Source organism: Rousettus aegyptiacus, unplaced genomic scaffold (assembly GCF_014176215.1).
Source record: "Rousettus aegyptiacus isolate mRouAeg1 unplaced genomic scaffold, mRouAeg1.p scaffold_m13_p_12, whole genome shotgun sequence".
Classification (NCBI taxonomy): domain Eukaryota; kingdom Metazoa; phylum Chordata; class Mammalia; order Chiroptera; family Pteropodidae; genus Rousettus; species Rousettus aegyptiacus.
In genome coordinates, this window is record NW_023416287.1 from 66353265 (window position 1) to 66372963 (window position 19699).

The 19699-nt window shown below is 40.3% G+C and overlaps 1 protein-coding gene and 1 pseudogene across 5 annotated transcripts; one reads left to right on the plus strand and one right to left on the minus strand.

The window, feature by feature from the left end:
• Positions 1–554: 554 nt before the first annotated feature.
• Positions 555–19688, minus strand: ZSCAN30 (zinc finger and SCAN domain containing 30). Of its 5 annotated transcripts, none has more exons than XM_016153970.2 (4): positions 8814–12493; positions 8389–8527; positions 2561–3262; positions 555–1020 (listed from the first exon to the last, which is right to left on the minus strand). In XM_016153970.2, the coding sequence occupies exons 1-4, from the start codon at positions 9213–9215 to the stop codon at positions 848–850; spliced, it is 1416 nt and encodes a 471-aa protein (XP_016009456.2). In that variant the 5' UTR covers positions 9216–12493; the 3' UTR covers positions 555–847. The 5 variants fall into 5 exon arrangements, with proteins under 5 accessions (XP_016009456.2, XP_016009452.2, XP_016009451.2 ...); XM_016153966.2 differs by adding an exon at positions 19137–19688 and having other exon boundaries at positions 903–3262; positions 8814–9331; XM_016153965.2 differs by adding an exon at positions 12666–12740 and having other exon boundaries at positions 903–3262; positions 8814–9319.
• On the plus strand, positions 16394–16512 carry LOC118610225 (annotated as a pseudogene).
• Positions 19689–19699: the final 11 nt, after the last annotated feature.

Genomic DNA, 19699 nt, shown 5'->3' on the forward strand with positions numbered 1-19699 from the left:
AACTTCCCATGCAGAAGGAACTGACCTGGAGAGAATTTCTGCAAAGTCGAGGAACAGTGGGCATTCTGGGCAGACCCAACTTACACCCACCCACCTTTTGATGGGCCAGAACCAGACACCGCTGCTACTCAGTAACTTTACCATTGGCAGCTGGCTTGTTAGCTAGCACAATGATCACAGATATAAAGGGTCATGGGTTTTTTTTACACAAGTTTTTCTGCTGAGGACCTGCTGAGAGAGGAGGGGAAGGCCATAGCATTCTCCCAGGCTCTTGCTCCCAAAGGTGGAGAAGTGTCCTGATGCTGGTGAACACAGATGTGTGTAAAGGAGCTACTTGTTCTCATTACCATGGTCTTCTCACCACAATGCAGCCCCAGATGTCTCCCAATTTTGTGACTTCACCTGGTGAACTAGCTTTCAATTTCTAGGCACTTTTTGGCCCTGGAAATAAAAGCTAAGAATACCAATTCCCTGACTTCTTACCACGACTCCTTCCCCCATTCTCCATTCATGTTGTGCTCCCTACTCCTGAATGAATAATTTCAAAGCAAAACTTAAAACTCAGATTTTATTACAACTTGCATTATAATCTAATATTAAACAGTTGAAGTATATACTCAAAGAATAAATGTTAGAATCAATTACAAAAAGTTATTTACCAAACAAGATTTTTACCAAAAAATATTAGGGATGGGGGAAAAAAAACTAATAGAGAGTACTCCAAAATGTTAATGTTTCTATGAATAGTAGGATTTATACTTTCTCATTTTCTGTATTATCAACACTGACAATTCACAGTCAAGGAGAAACTACTAAATGATATTAAAAACATGAAATCATCTGATTGTCACCTATAGGAAAAGGCAACTCTATCCATTGGAAAGGTCTCTTTAGACATCTGATTGACCTCAATGATAATCCCACAATTTATGGACACAAAGACTCTCCCCTCCACAATTTGACCTCCCCTCTTACCCACAACAGCTTTGATCACCAAGTCGTCTTCAGAAGTGACAGTATCTGGAAGGGAAATCACGACATCTTAGAAGAGGAACCAAACTTTCAGGTAGTGACTGCCTTCAGTAATTAATTAAAACTGCTAAAATAAAAACTAGCAGAGAAGTGTTTTAAGGAATCTGAGGGGGTGGGAAGGGAGTGTAATTCGACAAATATTCATTGTACTCAAGCAGCTTAGCATTCGGAAGCGAGGGAAAGAATAAGGAGTAGTGAAGCCTGAGAAGGCAGAGTTCCCATGCTTGTGTTGTTAGCTCCCCATTTCCTGGGCCCCAGGGTCAAGGGACACAAACACTCCAGCCCTGAATGTCCCTCTAGCCTCCAATATGTATTATTTCTTGGCATAAACACATGCCTTTTTTCATATAATTCACCAGTCTTTCATCACACAAATTCTCCTGAGTACTTCAGGGTCTCTTAGGTCACTCTGGGTCTAGGGTAGGCTACCCAAATCAGTGATCATAAATAGGAAGAGAAGAACCAACACATGCTCTGGCTTCTGATCCAGGGTCTATAAGAACCAACCCATGCCAGAGAGGAGTCGTGATGAAGGGATGTCTCCATATCCTCTCCACGCCACTGTATGTCCTATAACTTATGCCTACAATGTTCTTCTCCTCCCTCTTGCCTTGATCTGGCTAACTTCTACCCATCTTTTATGTCTCAACTGAGATTTCATCACATCCGGGAAACCACAGACCAGGTTAGGTACCCCTGCCCTGTATTTTGACAGAATCTTGCATATATCCTACCAAACCACTTATCACACTTTTCTCTTTAATAAATAAGTATATCCCATTAGCCCTTAACTCTGGGAGTGGTAATGGCCATGTCTTCCCCTGATGGCTGGCACACAGCAGGTGATCAGTAAATAAGTAGACCTCAATTGACCTTAGCAAGAAGCTCGGCTGAGGAGAGAGCTGGTGAGGGGGTGGAATGAGTTACCATTCCCAGATGCTACTAAACTGATCCAGGGTAAAATTCAACATTTCACAATCACACAATTTAACATTTCAGATAACAGAATAACTCAGCACATTCCTCCAACTGTCAAGTGCACCAATGCTCTTGCTGGGAAGAGATCCTTGACATTGGAGACTTCACCTCTTAGTCCATCTTATAAGAAGCTCTTTCAGAATCTCTGCCCCAGCCCTGGAGTTAATGAGAAGGTGCCCATTCAACACTTTAACATACACCTTTGTGTACTGAACTGGACTGGAAGGGCAGGAACTCTCAGGAAACCTCTATCTTCCATAGAGTCTCATATCAAAGTGAATTCCCTGTATTTCACAATTGTACAACTCTTACTCACAGAGTTAAACTCTAGTGTGAGTTCTTCGATGCTGCATAAGGCCTGACCTATGCCTAAATGTTTTCCTACATTCACTACATTCATAAGGCTTCTCCCCAGTGTGGATTCTCTGGTGCTGGGTGAGGGCTGAGCTCTGATTGAAGGATTTTCCACATTCATTACACTGATAAGGTTTCTCTCCAGTGTGAATTCTTTGATGTTCAATAAGGATAGAGCTTCTACCAAAAGCCTTACCACATTCAGTACATTCATAGCCTTTGTCTCCGGTGTGAATTTTCTTATGCTGAATAAGGGCTGAGCTCCGGCTGAAAGCTTTCCCACATTCGCCACACTCATAAGGTTTCTCTCCAGTGTGAATTCTCCGATGTCTGATTAGCTCTGAGCTGCCCCTGAAAGCTTTTCCACATTCACAGCATTCATAGGGTTTTTCTCCACTATGAATTCTCTGATGTCTAACAAGGTCTGAGCTCAAATTAAAGGCTTTGCCACATTCTTCACATGCATAAGGTCTCTCTCCAGTATGAATCCTCTGGTGTCTAATCAGCTTTGAGCTCTGGCAAAAGGCTTTCCCACAGTCAAAACACTCATAGAATTTTCCTGCAGTGTGAATTCTCTGTTGTGTTGTAACATTTGAATTCAGACTGAGACTTCCTTCACTTTCATCACACTCAAGGACATTCTCTTCTGTGGAGCTTTTCTTGTTAAACGTTGCCAAACTAAAATGTCTTTTCTGGGAAGGGGGCTGACTCATTTTGTTCTTTGTAGCATTTTCTTTTGGCTTCTTAATGTTTTCCAGACCTCCTAAAGCTTCTTCAACTATCTGTCCTGAAGGAGTTTCCCTAGGGATTCTTCCTGGCGATATCATTGCTGTTGATGCTACACATTCAATAATTTCTTGCTTTGCTGTCAATACTTTGTTAGCCACCAGCTTTCCACCTAAAAAATGTGAATAGAAAATGCAAGTGTCATTTGCTCCCCATGTTGGAAGAAAGGAATCTATTATAAACAAGAACAGAAAATAAACCAAGTGAAATAGGTATTTACTTATTATGAGGAAAAGTCTTTAAAACTTGCTTCCTGATCTAGAATTTAGAGAAGTGGCTTAGGATAATGAAAGGTGGCACACTCAGAGAGTAAGGCAGACACAGAATGGGAGTCATCACTGATGAAGAGGGGTGGTAAAAGGGAAAGACATTAGAGGAAATGGTGATACATAGGAGTAGCAGTAAGATTGCGAGCTAAGAGACAACCCTGGGTTAGAGGAGAGGATGTATTTTTAGGTAATGAGGATAAAAAGAAGTGATAGAAAGTAATTATGATAAAGAAAGATGTCTAAGAGTCTTCAATCAGTAAACAAAAAAGGTAGAATGAAAGGTACAATTAGAAAATGCTTTTGGGGTTAGGACTGGACAGAAGTAGGTGGAGAGGAACTAAAACACAAGGCAATTGCGGATTCTGGCAGGTTCTCAGTTGATCAAATGATTATGAGAAAATAGAATAAGATACGCAGACCATGAGAAAAGGGATTCTGTAGGCTCCTAGCTCATTCTGGGGTCAATGGTCAAAGAAGGTTCATGGAAACAAGAGGCCGATGTGACATCCTGAAGCCAAACCTTCAGCTCTCATACAACATGCACCTCTTGTTTCTAGATTTCTAGTAACTCAGAACAGAAGACTACTAGATGATGGCTGAGGTAACCTGATTATTTTGAGGTGGGAAAATCTAAAAAACTGTGAAGTTACTTCCATCTTCCCCAAAGTCCTCTAAACTCGCATGCATTTTACAGATCAGGAAACTAAGGCTCAGAACAGGTGACATCACCTATGTAAGGCCACAAAATTTATAACTGGTAGTCTAAATTCAAACAAAGATGCATCAAGGCCTGCATTATTCCTGTATGTCATCTGCCTTCCCTATTTGTAGGATACAGGACTATAGTCGCACTTAAACAAAAAATAATTTTTAAATAATTTTTATTTGGTTTTGGGAAAGGCTTATGTTTTTATATGGAAAAAAAATCTGATACTCTTTGAGTTCACAACAATAAAGTCTCGTAGCAATTACCTGACCAAAGCAGGTATCTATCCAGCTTTCTTTTTCCTCATTCCTTACCAGAAATTACAGATTTGGACAGAGTACTAAAATTCAAACTGTCTTTGGATAGAAATTTTAATTACTTAAGGTTATGCTTGTTCATAAAGGGAAATTTTATGAAAAAAACATATTAGCATATAATAAAGGCAGGAGAATAATAAGCACCAAATTGGTTAAAGTCAACCTAATAAGGATCTAATGAGAAACTTTCTGAAAGTAGTAAATATGTAAAATTATAGAGTATAAATTACAAATGGTATAAAGTGGCAATAAAATTGTGTAGGGACATAGTTAGAGCTGTGAAAATTAGAACAGTAATGTAACATAGGATTTAAAATACCTCTTCAAATTCTGTTACTACGAGAAGTCAATTTATAAGAAGGAGACCAGAGAAAAAGCTTGACCTTAGATGTATAGATCAGGAAAACAAGATTTTTATTTTTTCAACTATATATTTATATTGTACAAAAATATTAAACAAGTAACTGGAGTAATTCCTAGGAATGACAAATAAAAATTGAAAGTAGACTAAGAAATGATCACTTGAATATTTAAAAATACTGAAATAATCCAAATAACCTAATTAATGTCTTCCAAAAATGAATGTTCATTCATAATCAAACTTAAAGTCTGGAGGCTGAGAGTGAGAGGCACATATTATAGAAGGCACTTAGAAGGAGAAATAATCTATAAGTTTCTCTATAACATCTCTCCCCCAGCTATTTTCCTACCTGTTGTTCACTGACCTGTATGGTCTAAAATCCTTTTAACTAGTGACATGCTCTTTAACTGCACATTGACAAATATGTTTTAGCCTTAATACTATGTAGATGATGCTCCACTGCCCATCCCACCTCCTTTACCAATATGGTGCCTTCTTCCCCCAGCTGCTGTAAGTGTTGGTTCCCAACTAGCCACAATTGCCCCCTTCTCTGGAGAGTGGCCCTGGCTGATGAAAGCCGCCTAGCACAGAAAGTTACTTTCACCTTCACCGTCTCCTCCACCCCCTGCCTCAAGAAGGGACAACTCAGCAATGCAGTTATGCTCCAGGGGGTTCCCCAACCCCATGAATTAGGCTAAAGCTAGATTTACTCAAAACCACATACTGCTTGATCTTTTCCCTTCCTAACCCTACTTCTCCATGACAGATTTCTCCTGAAGAGCATGCCCTCAATAAATCACCTGCACTCAAATCTTCATCTCAGGCTCTTCTAGCAAGACATACTGTTCAGCTAGTGTAGAACCTACAGTAAAATTACAACCAAGGATGTAAGGTTGTAAAAATGACATGGTGACTTTTATAAGTCTACCAAGGTGGATTTCTACAATGACTTAAACCTCATGATCTAGGTGAAAGATGCATAATGATCAATATTAATTCTTCAGAGCTAGGGCTAAAACCCTCAAGACTAAAAACAGACCAGCATAATGAGATTTATCAGGAACAGTCAAGACCCTTCAAGATCATACACTTGGGGATTAGGCATAAATGGAGAATGAGGAAATTTTGCTAAGGCCAAGAAAGGCTGAAAGTTGGAATCACTGTTGCCATAAGTGGACAGGGTCAACAACATAATGACACTGTGAAAGAACAAACAAATAAAAGATACAGTGCACAACAGATTCAAGTTGGAGAGTGAATCTACCTTGTATTTTAAATTAATCAGATTCTCATTACAGTATTGTTTATCCCTGTCCTTCAGGTGATTGTGGAGAAACTGAAGGATGTCCAGAGAAATGTGTTAAGATGATGGAAAGATGGAACATAGATAGAATCAGAGGTGGCGAAATGCTTAGTTAAAACAAGGTCAAAGATCACTGTACTCATTACCTTCAGGTACAGGTTATGTGTTATAGAAGCTCTGCTACACAAATAAAAGGAAACAGAATTAAATTAAAGTGGGGAATATTTCATAAGGACATAGAACTTTAAAACTGTATTAGTTTGCTAGAGCTGCCATAACAAAATACTACAGACCAGGTGGCTTAAACAACAGAAATTTATCTTCTCACAATTCCAGAGTCTAGAAGTCCAAGATCAAGGTGTTAGCAGGTTGAGTTTCTTTCTGAGGCCTGTCTCTCCTTGGCCTGCAGGTGGCCATCTTCTCGCTGTGTCCGTATATTGGCTGTCCCTTGGTCTATGCTGTTTGTGTCCCAATCTCCTCTTCTTATAAAGACACCAGTCATACTGGATTAAGGCTTACCCTGACAATCCCATTTTAATTTACCCCTTTAAAGCCCCTATTTCCAAATACAGTCAGATTCTGAGGTACTGGGTTTTAGTGCTTCAACATATAAATTTGGGGAGACATGGTTCAGCCCATAACAATTATTAATTTGAAAAAGCCCAATAAAGATTTAAGAAATTACAGCACAGTCTCTGTTCCTTAAGACCTCTTTTAAGGAAACAGAAGTAACTCACCCTAAGTAATTTAGACATATACTTGCTTTAAGGCAAGGGACTTGAAGAAATGATTTTTTAAAATTCATTTTACTGTAGCTCCTGCTTGATGCAGAAAGTACTTAGGCAAGCTCACTTGGCTAATGATGCAATGGGGAAGGCTGGGAGGGAGTTTCCCAGGAGGCCTCAGTGTATAGATGTACAGATTCCTTTGGTGAATTGCCAAGGTCTAGGGTCTGGACCTGAACCTTGTCACCTCATCAACCTAATTTTTATCATCATAATGAACACATTTACCTCTTAGGGTGGACTCTCATTAGCCAAGTTCATGAAACTGAGCAATAAAATCAGATTGAGAATTAATAAGTAATTTGACCATCACAGACCAGACTAAACTAATGTATTTTCTTACTATAGCTAAGCCGTAGAAAGTTAATAAGATTGCTTGGTGAAGATGAAACCAGAAGGGTAGCTGGATGTCACAAGAGTTTAATGAGAACAAGTTAATAAGCCTGATGTATCTGCCACCTATAGGAATGATTTGCCAATAACAGAATCAAAGTGCTTTTGGTCCTAATCCTTGACATCTGTGCTAGCTATTTATTGACTCTCAACTTCAACTTTATTGCCTCTCAGCTTCAAATCCACCCTTCAATGCCCTACCTGTGATACCAAAACATTCCTGCTGGCCAGCTAGCATGACATAAGCTTTAACAACAGAGGGAGGCAGAAGGGTCACTGAAGGAGGAAGGGTGTTTTATTCCTGGTTCTGGTGTGCTCTGTTTGTTACTGAAGCACATGGGGCACCCAGAGGTGCTCACCTCCAAATAGTTCAGAGGCTCCATCCCCACTGGTGGCTTCCCAGCAAGTTCTATGTTACAGCATCTCTCCCCAGGGGGTGCTTGACACCCCAGAGGGTAACTTCTCAGTGAGTTCTGCACCACCACACTCACACCCTCCCCCTGCACCCTGGGAATGGCTTCCCTTGGTACTCTGAAGAGCAGCTTCCCAGCCAGTTCTACCAACATAGCGCTTTAGTGAACATCTCCATCCAGTGGACCACAACTGTGCTCTCTGCAACAAGATCTGGATCTCAGCTCTGGCAGGGGAAGGGGAGGATGTGGCACCCTCTTACAGATTTGCTCTTTCCTTAGAGACATCCTATATGTGTTATTCCTGTATTCCTTAGAGTGCGTTTTTACTACTTCATAATTAATGCCCTAATATTAAGCTTTCCTTGTTCAAGTTACTATGATCCATTATTCATCTCCATCTTAGGGACTGCTTTGCCAGTGGGACCATAATAATAAAAAACCATAATATTGGTCTTTGGATATTTTGGATATAATAGAGAATTTTATTAGAGACCTTAATTCTTAACCCAAAGTTAGAAATTATAACAGAATTTCAGATTCTAAGTAAAGCCAATAGAATATTTTCAGTCGAGGCGGTCTTTTCACAATGCTTAATAACAGACACAAGGGAATGTCATTAAGAAAATGAATCATGCTGCAGACGAGAGCCCTCACCTCCATGCAAATCCCCAAATGGACTGTGGCTCCTCACCTCTCTCATGGAAAGCCTGGAGCTCCTGAGTCCCACTCTTGCACTGATTCTTCAAAGGCTGGAGCTGGATACTCAGAGACTTCAGTGCTCCCATGGATGTCATTTCCTTCCAGATCATTCCTTGGCTATGAGCTGTGTCCTAGGAGTAGCCAAGCACCAGCACTATGATTTATGACTCAAAGGATATATAAGAGGAAACCCCCTACAATTACAGGGCAGGGCAGCTGGAGTCAGGAACTCATTCAGATGATTAGAAAGTAAACAACAGGACTAAAGGCCCTAATGACTTGATCCCAGAGGGCAAATAATAACCCAAAATATAAAAATTGCATCATTCTTTGATACTCAAGTCAAGGCCACTCACAATGGTTTCCCCATTAACTTACAACAGGTAAAACAAGTAAACAAAAACACCTACTTCTTACCTGTTGCACTGGTTCATCAGGCTCTTTCTCCAGCTCCTCCAGCATAGTCACAGCTTCCTCTCCATTCTCTGGCCGGTGCTCTCTCAACCAGGCCTGTAGCTCCTCAGGCAGGATGCTCAGGAACTGCTCCAGCACCAGCAGCTCCAGGATCTGCTCTTTGGTATACATCTCTGGCTTCAACCACTGATGGCAAAGCTCCCGGAGCCGGCTCAGAGCCTCCCGGGGCCCAGTGGAGTCAGAGTAACCAAACTGCCTGAACTGCTGGCGGTAGGTCTCCTGACTACAGGCATTTCCCTGAAGGCCAAAGCCCTGCCCCCAAACATAATTCTCTTCTTCAACCTTCACCAGTCCTTCTTGTTCTTTTGCAGCATGGTAGGCCAAAGCTGTGGCCTTTCCTGACATCCTGGATGGAGACAGTCTGAAAAGGCTGCCCGTTTTAAGGCTGGGAGGGGATGGAGGTCTGTGTCTGAAAGATTCTCTCTGAATTCCAGGTCTTTAGGGAGCTCCTGAGGTAGATACTAATATTACACAGGGAAAAAATGTGCTCAGGATATAAATACAGGTTTTTGAAGATTGGTTGCCAGGGAGTGTAACATTAAAGGAAACTGATTGAAAGGAAGCTTCTGTATAAACAATATATTTATAGATCATTCATAAATATATAAATATATTTATAGATTTTTCGGGATGTGAAATAGAAAATTTAAGTATCATTGAAATCAATTCAACCTTAAGTAATAATGTTAGGAACAACAATAGGGATAATAAGTAATGTTGATAGATCATGGAAAGCAGGAAAAACACTGTAGTATATTATTACTTTTTAAAAATATTATTTTATTGAGCACCTACTAGATGCCAAGCACTAGCTGGGTAGTTAATAAAAATTTTACATAATTTCCCTAACAATTCTGTAAGAGTAATCATAATTATGCCCATTTTCTAGATGAGGCAACTGAGAACCATAAGGTGACCAAAGACACGAGGCAATAAGTAGCAAAACTAGGCTCTGCAACCAGAGTATTCAGCTCTATTATGCCATGAAATCTCCCCCAAAGAAGGGAATTTGCACTTAATAAACACCTAGGATGATCCAGGCACTTAACAAATATTATTTTATTGGGGATCGACAATAACAATATAAGGTAAGTAATATCATCCCCATTTTACAGATGAAGAAACTAAAGTCCTTGAAAGTTAAGTAATTTACCCAAGGCCCCAAACTGGTATATAGCAAAGTCAAGCCATGAACCTACAGTTGCCCAGCTCTAAAGCACTTGCTTTATTATTATTATTATTATTATTATTATTATTATTATTATTACAGAAGGGTTAATACCCAGGCAATATTAATTGATATTATAAATTAAGAATGATGGTGAAAATGTTAGGAAATGTCATGGAGAATGGCCAGGGGGAATGTACGAATAAGACTTATTCTTGACTTTAAGTCACAAGGTTCTGAAACAGCACAAAATAAAGAGGAATGGAATCCTTCATCCATTATTCCAACAAATACTTGTGCTATGTGCTAAGCAGTGACCTAAACAGGACCCTCAGGATTAAAAGGTTTGCCCTCACGCACTCCTAGTTTAGTATGGGAAAGAGACAAGTAACAGGCAACACATTGTGATAAATCAAAGATGGAGGGAAGCAGACATGGTAGCACAGGGAAAGACAACTAAGACCAGGGAGAGTTGCCTTCCTGGGGAAGACATTTTGGCAGTCTGAGTGAGCTGGGTGAATATGTGGAGGAAGGTCTTCAGGCAAAGAGAAGAGTGGGTGTATTAAAGGATGAGGAAACTGCAGGTAGTTTAAGGAGGCCTGACTAGTGGTTGTTCCCTCTGCCTATGGCTCTGAATCATCCATGGAGCATGGATACCACAACAGACTTACTGAGGCAGACTCTCCATGAATGGGGCTTCAGTAAATGCCACAAATGCTTCTCATGTGCAGCCAGGATAAAGAAAAAAAAAGAAAAGAAAAAAGAAAAAAAGAAAAGAAAAACAAACAAACAAAAACAGAAACAAAAAGCCTGGGCCAGAGCTGGGGACAGAATTAAAGAATAGTGTGAGGAGGCACCTATAGAAGAAGAGCCAGGCGACCAAGGTTCTGAGACCTTGTAATACAGAGTTTGCATTTGATACCCAAGGCCACAAGGATGGCTGAAAGTTCTGCACACTGGATAAGGATTTGGAAGAGAGAACATGATTCAGGTTTCTGGCTGACTCTGGTGGCTGAAAGGATGATGGTATTATTTACTGAACTACTTATGAAGAAAGTTAGGTCTGAGATGCACACGTAATAGCATTTCCTAAACTGTGCTTTGCCAGATTTAAGAGATGTGCCATACACTTACCTAAATACAAAGAAACTTGGGGCTATTTTCTTCTTAATGTTTTAGTATAAGAAAAATACTAAATACATATCTTTTGTTCTTATGAGACAACTGACATTTAAGAAATGCCCTGACAAGTTATCATCTGTGCTTTGATGGGTATGTAGAATTTACCAAAGCCTGCATCACACTGATGTATGTCTTTTATTTGGAAATCACTGGTTTATGTCATGTATCATGCCTTTTAATTTCAATAGGTTTGTGGTATTATTCAATTTTTATTTTAAATATTATGCCTCACCAACTTGGCCAACATGGTGTGTGTGGCTGAAAGGGAAGATTTTCATTACAAAGCACTGTCTGTTCATTCTTCATCTCCTTCACTGATCTACAAAGTACCATAGGTTAGTCCTAAATCCACCACCAAGCTTATCAGTGGGGGCATAAGTTGACAGCTTTGGACCAGAAGTCTGGATTTGTGTCGGCTGTTTATGGAGTTGTCTGGGGCACCCAGATGCCCAAGAAGTTAAGGGGTTGAAGGCACTGAGCTTGGATACAGCCCTTCCTAGTTCCAGCTAACTCTTAGTCCAAGCAACCCAGAAGGTACCTCCGGGGTAGCCCTGGCTGCTGAAACACAGCTGTTATTATCATGTATCTGCACTGTTTCCTTACTTAATTATAACAGAAAACACTAATTGAGTTTTCCTTATAGAATCAAGCAATCACTGTCTACTTGTTTTAAGTGTCTTCATTTCACCTCTGAAGAGAAACAGAGGAGTTATGTAATTTGCTCCAGGTCATATGGCTTGTAAGTGATGTAGTCTGGACTGTTTTGAAATCAAAAGATCTGACTCCAGAGTCCACACTCTTAGAGATGTGTACTCTGCTGAACTGCCTTTTCACAGCTGTCTTCCCAACCAACCAGAGGATCCTTTCGTAAAAGGCTTGTCACACATTTCCTACTTTGTGCAGGCACTGTGCTAAGCACTGAGCAGAGAGTTATGAATAAGACTGTTCTAGAGAGAGGCAAACGTCAAAGAGAAAGCACACATAATGACCTAATTTAATGGTGATAAGAACTACAAAGGGGAAAGTAGCAAGTGCTCTGAGAGTGATTGGTAAATAATCTAACCGCGTAAGTCAAGACGGAGGGGTGAAACCTGACTCAACAGCGAGCTTTGGCTGCGTGAGATTTCACCTGTGCATCTCTGATGCCTCCACCAGCAGCCTGGTACACAAAAGGCGCAAGTAAGTGCTTGCAGAGCCAAAGGACGCAAGGGCGGGTGGATGAGAGAGCAAACGGACAAATGCAAGAAAGGATGGACCGACGGATGGATAGGCGGGCGGACGGGCATTACCGTCGAGGAGAGATGGCCACCTGGTGCAGCTGCAGGCTCTGCCTGTGACACAGGCAGGCCAAGAAGGCCGCGGCAAGGCGGCAGGGAGGAGGGTGAAGCAGGACAGACGTGATTTGGGAAGCACCCGCGGCCGCACTGTCGGACCGCCTCACTCACCCTTTGCTCTGCGGGCGCTGGGGCAGACCCCGAGAAGGGAGCAGGAGGGCTCGGGCCGCTCGCGCCGGAAGTGGGGGTGGGGGGGGCGTGCCCCTCTAGGAAGCCTGGAGGACTGAAGCTCTGTAGCAGGCGCGCTGCGGGCCGAGGGGCTAGGAAAGAGGGGTGCAGAGTCTGGGAGAACCGACGTGTCTCTGAGTGGGACTTGGTGGGTACAGCCGCTAGTCATAATGGTTGACAAGCGACTACAAGAGGGGGAGGGGGGAAATTAAGAAATATAAATGGACAGAGAGAGCGCGCGCGCGGTTGAGCTTGCATCAAAGAGATAGAACCTACGGTCTAAAAATTTTGGTGAGAGGGGGACCAGAGCACATTCACACACCGTGAACACGTTGTCTGCAATGACAGCCCTAGAAATTACGGGGAGGAGCGTAGGGGTAGGGATCCTGTCCAGGAATGGCGAGAGTGTAAGGCGGAGAATCGACCCAGCAATGGAGTGCAAGAGCGTGCGGGGCGGGGCGGAACAGGTGATCAGAATAATTTGGTCACTGAATGCGCTACTCAAGCTGAGCCCTGTCGAATGACTAAAATGTCGATTTAAAGAAGTGAAATATATCCCATGCAGGGAGCAGCAGGAACTAGAGTACAGCATTGGCAAGTCCAGGGCATGTTCTGGAATTAGCCCAGCATCTTGGTTGGCTGGAACCTAGTCTACGGCAAAGGCTGGGGTCAGATTTGGAGAGTTTCAAATACTAGGCTCAAGAGTTAGAAATGTATTTAGTAATCAGAGCAGATCATTTATATATGACATGCCCAGAAGTGTAAACTTCAGAGTATTATCTGACGGTGTTGGATAGAGCAAATTAAAAAATAGAGAATTGAGAAATATTGATGTTTGGGATGTGACGAGGAAGAGCAGATAAAGATGAGTAGCTGCTGAGAGAGGGAGATCCCAGATGGATCAAACATCATAAAAGTCAAGAAAGCATTTCAGGAGAGGGAGCGACTAGTAGATGCGGCAGAGAGCTGGAGAAAGATGAGAACTGAGGTGAAGCTGCAATTAGGGGGAGGGGCAGAAGGAGGGCCAGACAGATGTTATGTGTGGAATGTCCTTGCCAGGGATTAATTCAGTGTATATAGTAAGACACTGAGAATACGTAATAATTCCTCTTGAGAAAATGTGATAATGCAGGAAGGAGGGGGGGGGCACTGGTTGTACTAGGCAATAGGATTAAAAGGTGTTTGGGTTTTTTTAATGGACACCTAATTATATTTGTAGAAAAGGATAAAGTGAGTGGAGAGAGAAATTGAAGATAGAAAAGAATAGTTGATGGACAGAGAATGAGATGGGATAGGCAAGTGGAATTGTCTCAGAAAGGTGAAACATTGTAATAAAAATTTGTATTTTGGCCTGAATGCAGAACAGCCAAATATTGGTTAGTAATGCTGATTTTATAAGTAAATAAGTGCACATATAGTTTGTCGAATATTCACACACTTATGTTCCTAGTCTTTAGATGAAGGAACAATATTATCAGTCTTCAGAAGTACCCCTTGTGCTCTCTTCAATTAACTACCCTCCTCTAGCCCTGAAAGGTAGTCATTACCCTGAACTTTGATAATGATAGGTTGATCTTGCCTGTTTTTGTTCTTTATATAAACGGAATTCAGTATTTACTCTTTAAGCCTGACTTCATTCAACATTGTGAATTCCATTCATATTGTTTTGTGTTGTACACTGTACATTCTCATTTCTAATAACATTATTTTGTGATGATGCCAGTATTCATTCTATTATTGGCAAACATTATTGAAAGTGAGGTATTTAAATCTATAAATATATTAACTTATTTTTGGATGTTAAATCAACCTATATTACTAGAACAAATTCCATTTGGTCATGATGTATAGTCCTTTTTATATATTAATGAATTTAATTTGCTAATATTTTATCGAAGATTTTGTTTGTATTGTTATAGATATTTGTTTTATTTTCCTGTGATGTCTTTGGCTTTGGTATCAGAGTAATTACTGGCCCCCTCTATATTCTGGAAGAAATTTAGAAGTTTTATCAAATTTAAACTGTTTGATAAAACTCATTAGTGAAGTCATCTAGGCTTGTGCCTTTCTTTGTTAGAAAAAATTACCTGATTTCTTTATTTTTTTATACATTTATTCAGTTTCTGTTTCTTTTTCAGGCAGTTTTAGTAATTTGTATATTCCTAGTTATTTGTGCCTTTCACTTATGCTGTGTAATGTGTTGGCATAAAGTTGTTCACAGTATTTCCTTATATTCTTAAATTTCTGTAATGTTGGTAGTGATATCCCTATTCTCTGCTTTTTTTTTTTCTTGGTTAGTCTATAAATGTTCGCCAATTCTTGGCATTTTCAAAGAGCCAATTTTTTTTTGTTTGATATTTCTCTAATGTTTTTCTACTTTATATTGCATTAATTATTACTCTAATCATTATTACTTACTCTGCTTTGTTGTTGTTGTTAAGTTTGCTCTCCTTTTTCAAGTTTCTTAAGGTGGACGCTCAGGTTACCAATATTTTCTTTTGTAATATAGGCATTTTAAAGCTATAAATCTTCTAAGCACTGCTTTTGCTGCATTCCATAGTTTTATTTTTCATTTCATTTTCATTCTGTTTAAAATATTTTCTAATTTCCCTCATGATTTCTTCTTTAAACTGTAAATTATTTAGACGTGTGTTGTTCAATCTCCAAATGTTTGTAAAGTTCCCAAATTACGCCACGGCTCAATCTGCCCTCTGGGCCAATGGAAGCCCCATCAGCTCCAACTTCTGGGTCCACAGAGACCCCATCAACTCTAGTCTCTGGGCCACATGAGCCCCACTCGTCCTTGAGCCACTGTCAGCTGAGGTGGCCCTGGTCTCCCAGCCCTCAGTAGTGGTCCTGTACTCTGGACACCACATTTCTAGCATGTAGAACCCCAGAAATCTGACAGCCATCCTTCATTTCTTCCTGTCTCTATCCAATTCAGTCTGAGCTGGTAATGTTTCTAGTAATATAACATTCTCAAGAATCATGTCGGTCTTCCATAGATATCAAGGGGATCCACACAATTAGTTGCAAGGGTTCTCCACAGACCGTTCCTGGATAACCCCATTTCTATTCCTGGTTTCTACAGAGGTAGTTGATTAGATCTATGAATCACACATCTAATCTCTTCACCAAAGGGTTATCCAGATACCCTCATGGGCTTGTCTCCATGCTATTTGGATAGTCTGCAAATTTCCAAATCAAGTGCTGATTCCTTTTTGCTTAAGAATTCCTTCTTTAATTTATCTCTTTTCTTTCATACTTTACTATGATCAGCAAGGGAAAGCCAGGCCATACCTCCACACTTTGCTTGGAAATCTCAGCTAAATATCCAAGTACATCACTTAACATTTGTATTTTCCAACCAAAAGCAAAACATGATTCAGGCAGTTTCTGCTACTCTATAACAAGGATCACCTTTGCTTGTTTCCAATAGTTTTCCTTGTTCTGTCTGAGTCTTCACCAGAAATACCTTTAAATGTTCATTATTTCTAGCAACATTCTGTTCATGAAAATATGTGTATTCTCTAAGATGACAGGACATTTCTCTATTATCCTTTTCGCTTCTTTCTGAGCCCTTGCCAGAATCACCTTTAATGTCCATGTTTTTACCAACAGTATCTTCAAGGCATCCTAGGCTTTTTCTATCATGAGTCTCAAAACTCTTCTACTACAGCCATACGACCCTGAACACACTCAATCTCATCTGATCTTGGAAGCTAAGCAGGGTCAGGCCTGGTTAACACTTGGATGGGAGACCACCTAGGAAGACCAGGTGCTGTAGGTGTTAAAAAAAAAAAAAAAAAAAAAAAGCCTCTAGCCATCAACCAATTCCAAATCTACATCTGCATTTTTAGATATTTGTTATAGCAGCACCCCACTTCTGTTACCATAGCATGGCTTACTATAACAGAAACTTATTCTATCACAGATCTGGGGATTAGAGGTCCAAAACCAAGGTGCTGGCAGGGCCATGCTCCCTTTAAAGGCTCTAAAGAAGGATTTGTTCCATGCCTGCCTCCTGATCTCTGGTGGTTGCTGGCAATCTTTGGCATTCTTTGCCTTATAGATATACCACTTCAGCCTCCACCTCCACATTCACATATCACTTCTATGAGTCTCCTCTGTGTCTGAATTTACCTCTTCTCGTAAGGAGATCAGCCATTAGATTAAGGCCTACCTGGACCTCATCTTAACTTGATTACATCTGCAAAGATCCTATTTCCAAATAAAGTCACATTCACAGGTACCAAAGGTTAGAATTTGAACATATCTTTTGAGGGGACACAATTATCCCACAACATTGTGGTAAGTACAAACCAAGAGTTGTTTAAACTGCTATGACCTGATTTTCAGTTACTTAGAATTGAAGACTTTTCAGACTAATGTCAAAGACCTTATTTAGTGAAGATAAAGGAAATTATCTAATCTGAATTCAATCTAAAAGCCTTGTGGAAGTCTAGTGTTTCTTGATACAAGCCTACCTATCTCTGCCAAAGTGAATGTTTGGAACTCTGATTATATTGGCCATTATTTCCCTTTCCGAATCTGATTTTTCAACGCTGGTTCTGTTTTCAAGAAATCAAAGTCAATTGGACATGCATATAAAGATGTCATATTGTCTATGATTTAGATGTCTTTCAAAACAAACAGCAGCAATCGACTTGTTAAAATTTATTGATCAAAAGGAAAGGTATGTGGCTTTGCAATTTGTATTTACATCTCCTTTTTACTTGGAACTAAAAATTGATATTTACATTGAAATTCATTCTTTATGAAGATTGCTATATAGTTTAAGTATAAAATGAAATTTATTTCTAATACTACATAAGCAAAAGTTCACATGTGAGACTTTATGTTCAACTTTCTGAGGATGAGATCCATAGTTTTCATCATATTCTCAAAGGAGTACATTATCTTAAAAAGATTAAGAATCACTGCTCTAGAATCTATGCCTAAATCGGACATATGTTAGTTTGGCCTAGTCTCCCTCAAGAGGAAATGGAACAGGAAATAGAAATAAGGTAGAATATTGGTAGATGGCCTCTTGGTTTCATTCTTGAGAATCTCATATCATTTCCCATGCCTGTATCTCTGTATCTGCTGATCTCTCTGGAAACCTCTGAGTTACTTTACCTTACTGAGAAGAACCTCTTCAGTGTTAGCTCATGTGGACTATAGCTGGGTCTAGGTTTATTTTGGCCGATTCAGCAAACTGTTAAACTCCAAACTGGCTTCTCAGACTCACATAGTATAACATCTCTGGTAAGCCTCCCCAAAGCAACAAATCTAGTGTAATCTCAAAGAATGGTTTGGTTTCCTTGGTTAAACACTCAGATGTATATTCATATCACTTCTGGATAAAAGTACTCTTAGCCTTTGTACATGAGAATTAACTTTTGATTAACTCTCATTGTTTTACTGGAAACCTGTTAAAAGTAATATGCCAGCGATGGCATTCTCATATACTGCTGCAATGCAGAATGATTCAGCCACTCTGAAAACAGCGTAGCAGTTTCCGAAAATGTTAAACATATACCTACTATGTAAGAAAAAAAGCATATGTTCACATAAAGACTGCACATGAATGTTCCCATGTTTGTAGCAGCTTTATTTGTAATAGTAAAAAACTGAATATAACCCAAATGCCCATTGACTGGTGAACAGATAAACAAATTGTGGTATATACATCCAATAGAATATTATTCAGCAACAAAAAGAAATGGACTATTGATACACATAGCAATATAATCTCAAAATAAGTGAAAGAAGTCTGACTAAAAAAGAGTGCATCCTGTGTGATGCCATTTAAATAAATCTCTAGAAAATTAAAAATAATTTATAGTAACAGAAAACAGAACAGTGGTTAGGGGCTGTGAGAGGAGAAAAAGGGATTGGAAAGAGGAAACTTTTGGAGTTACTGAATGTGTTCACTATTTTGATTGTGATGATGGTTTCACAGTTATATACATATGACAAAACTTATCAAATTGTATACTTTAAATATTTGCTGATTATTGTATGTCTTTTATACCTCAGTACAACCGTTTTTTCAAAAAGTATCTGCAGTTGCTACTTGTGAGGTCTTGATCTAAAAAAGTTCCTTACAGGTATGTCTGGGTCTCATTCATACATCCTGAACATTTCATATATTGGAAGAGGGTCTTGGGTTAGGACAGAAAGCCCTCTTCCTCTCTTTCAACCATCACTTCAGCCAGCCACCATTTTCTCAAACCTGTACCTTTTCTTCCAAGCATCTTAACCCAGGTCACATGTCTCACCTGTCTAAATCCTTCTTTTAAATCCCCCATTATTTCCCAAGATATTTCCAAGAACACAGGAATATCCTTCCCTATCCTGATGCCTTGCCCTCCCCCACCCTTCTCCCCGATTTTAGATCCTTCTTCTCACCCTGATTCTTTAGTCACAACGAAGAGTGTATTGGCAAGCAAACTATTTAAAAAGAGACCCCGTGCCCTTTCTTGATGGCAGAGTAGATGAAAAACCAGCTTCCCAGCAATTCAGGGATTAACTACTGAGCATTTCTTATTTTTTCGGCAGCGGTTCTCGAAGCGTGGTCCCAGGACCAACAACATCAGGATCACATGAAAACTTGGGCTCCCAAACCTACCGAGTCGGTGGGGCCCAACGATCAGTATTTTTACAAGGCCTCCAGGGGATTCGGAGGCACGCCACTCTTCTGGGAGAAAAACCAGAGAGGACGGAAAGAAAATTAGAACGGAAGCACACCAGCGAATCTGAGAGATGGAGGGTTGGGAGGTGGAAAAAAAAGAGATAACTAAGGAAGAACCCACTAAGTAGTCAGAAAACCTACCCTGCCCCACAAAGCTTTCCCGAAAGCTGTTTTCCGACATTCAGAACAAGCACCACAGTTAGGGCAGCAAGGGATCTGTCACCTGGCAACCAAGTCCCTCGCTACCGCTCGGCGGCGTACTGCAGCGCGGACGTTCGGA

Bases quoted from the DNA above. Each gene is read 5' to 3' on its own strand.
- ZSCAN30 (XM_016153966.2), bottom strand. From the start codon at position 9,215: ATGTCAGGAAAGGCCACAGCTTTGGCCTACCATGCTGCAAAAGAACAA. The intron at 8,528-8,813 runs GTAAGAAGTAGG...GGCTACTCCTAG, and splicing joins CTGATGAACCAGTGCAACAG to GACACAGCTCATAGCCAAGG. The intron at 3,263-8,388 runs GTGAGGAGCCAC...CACATTTTTTAG, and splicing joins CCAGGCTTTCCATGAGAGAG to GTGGAAAGCTGGTGGCTAAC.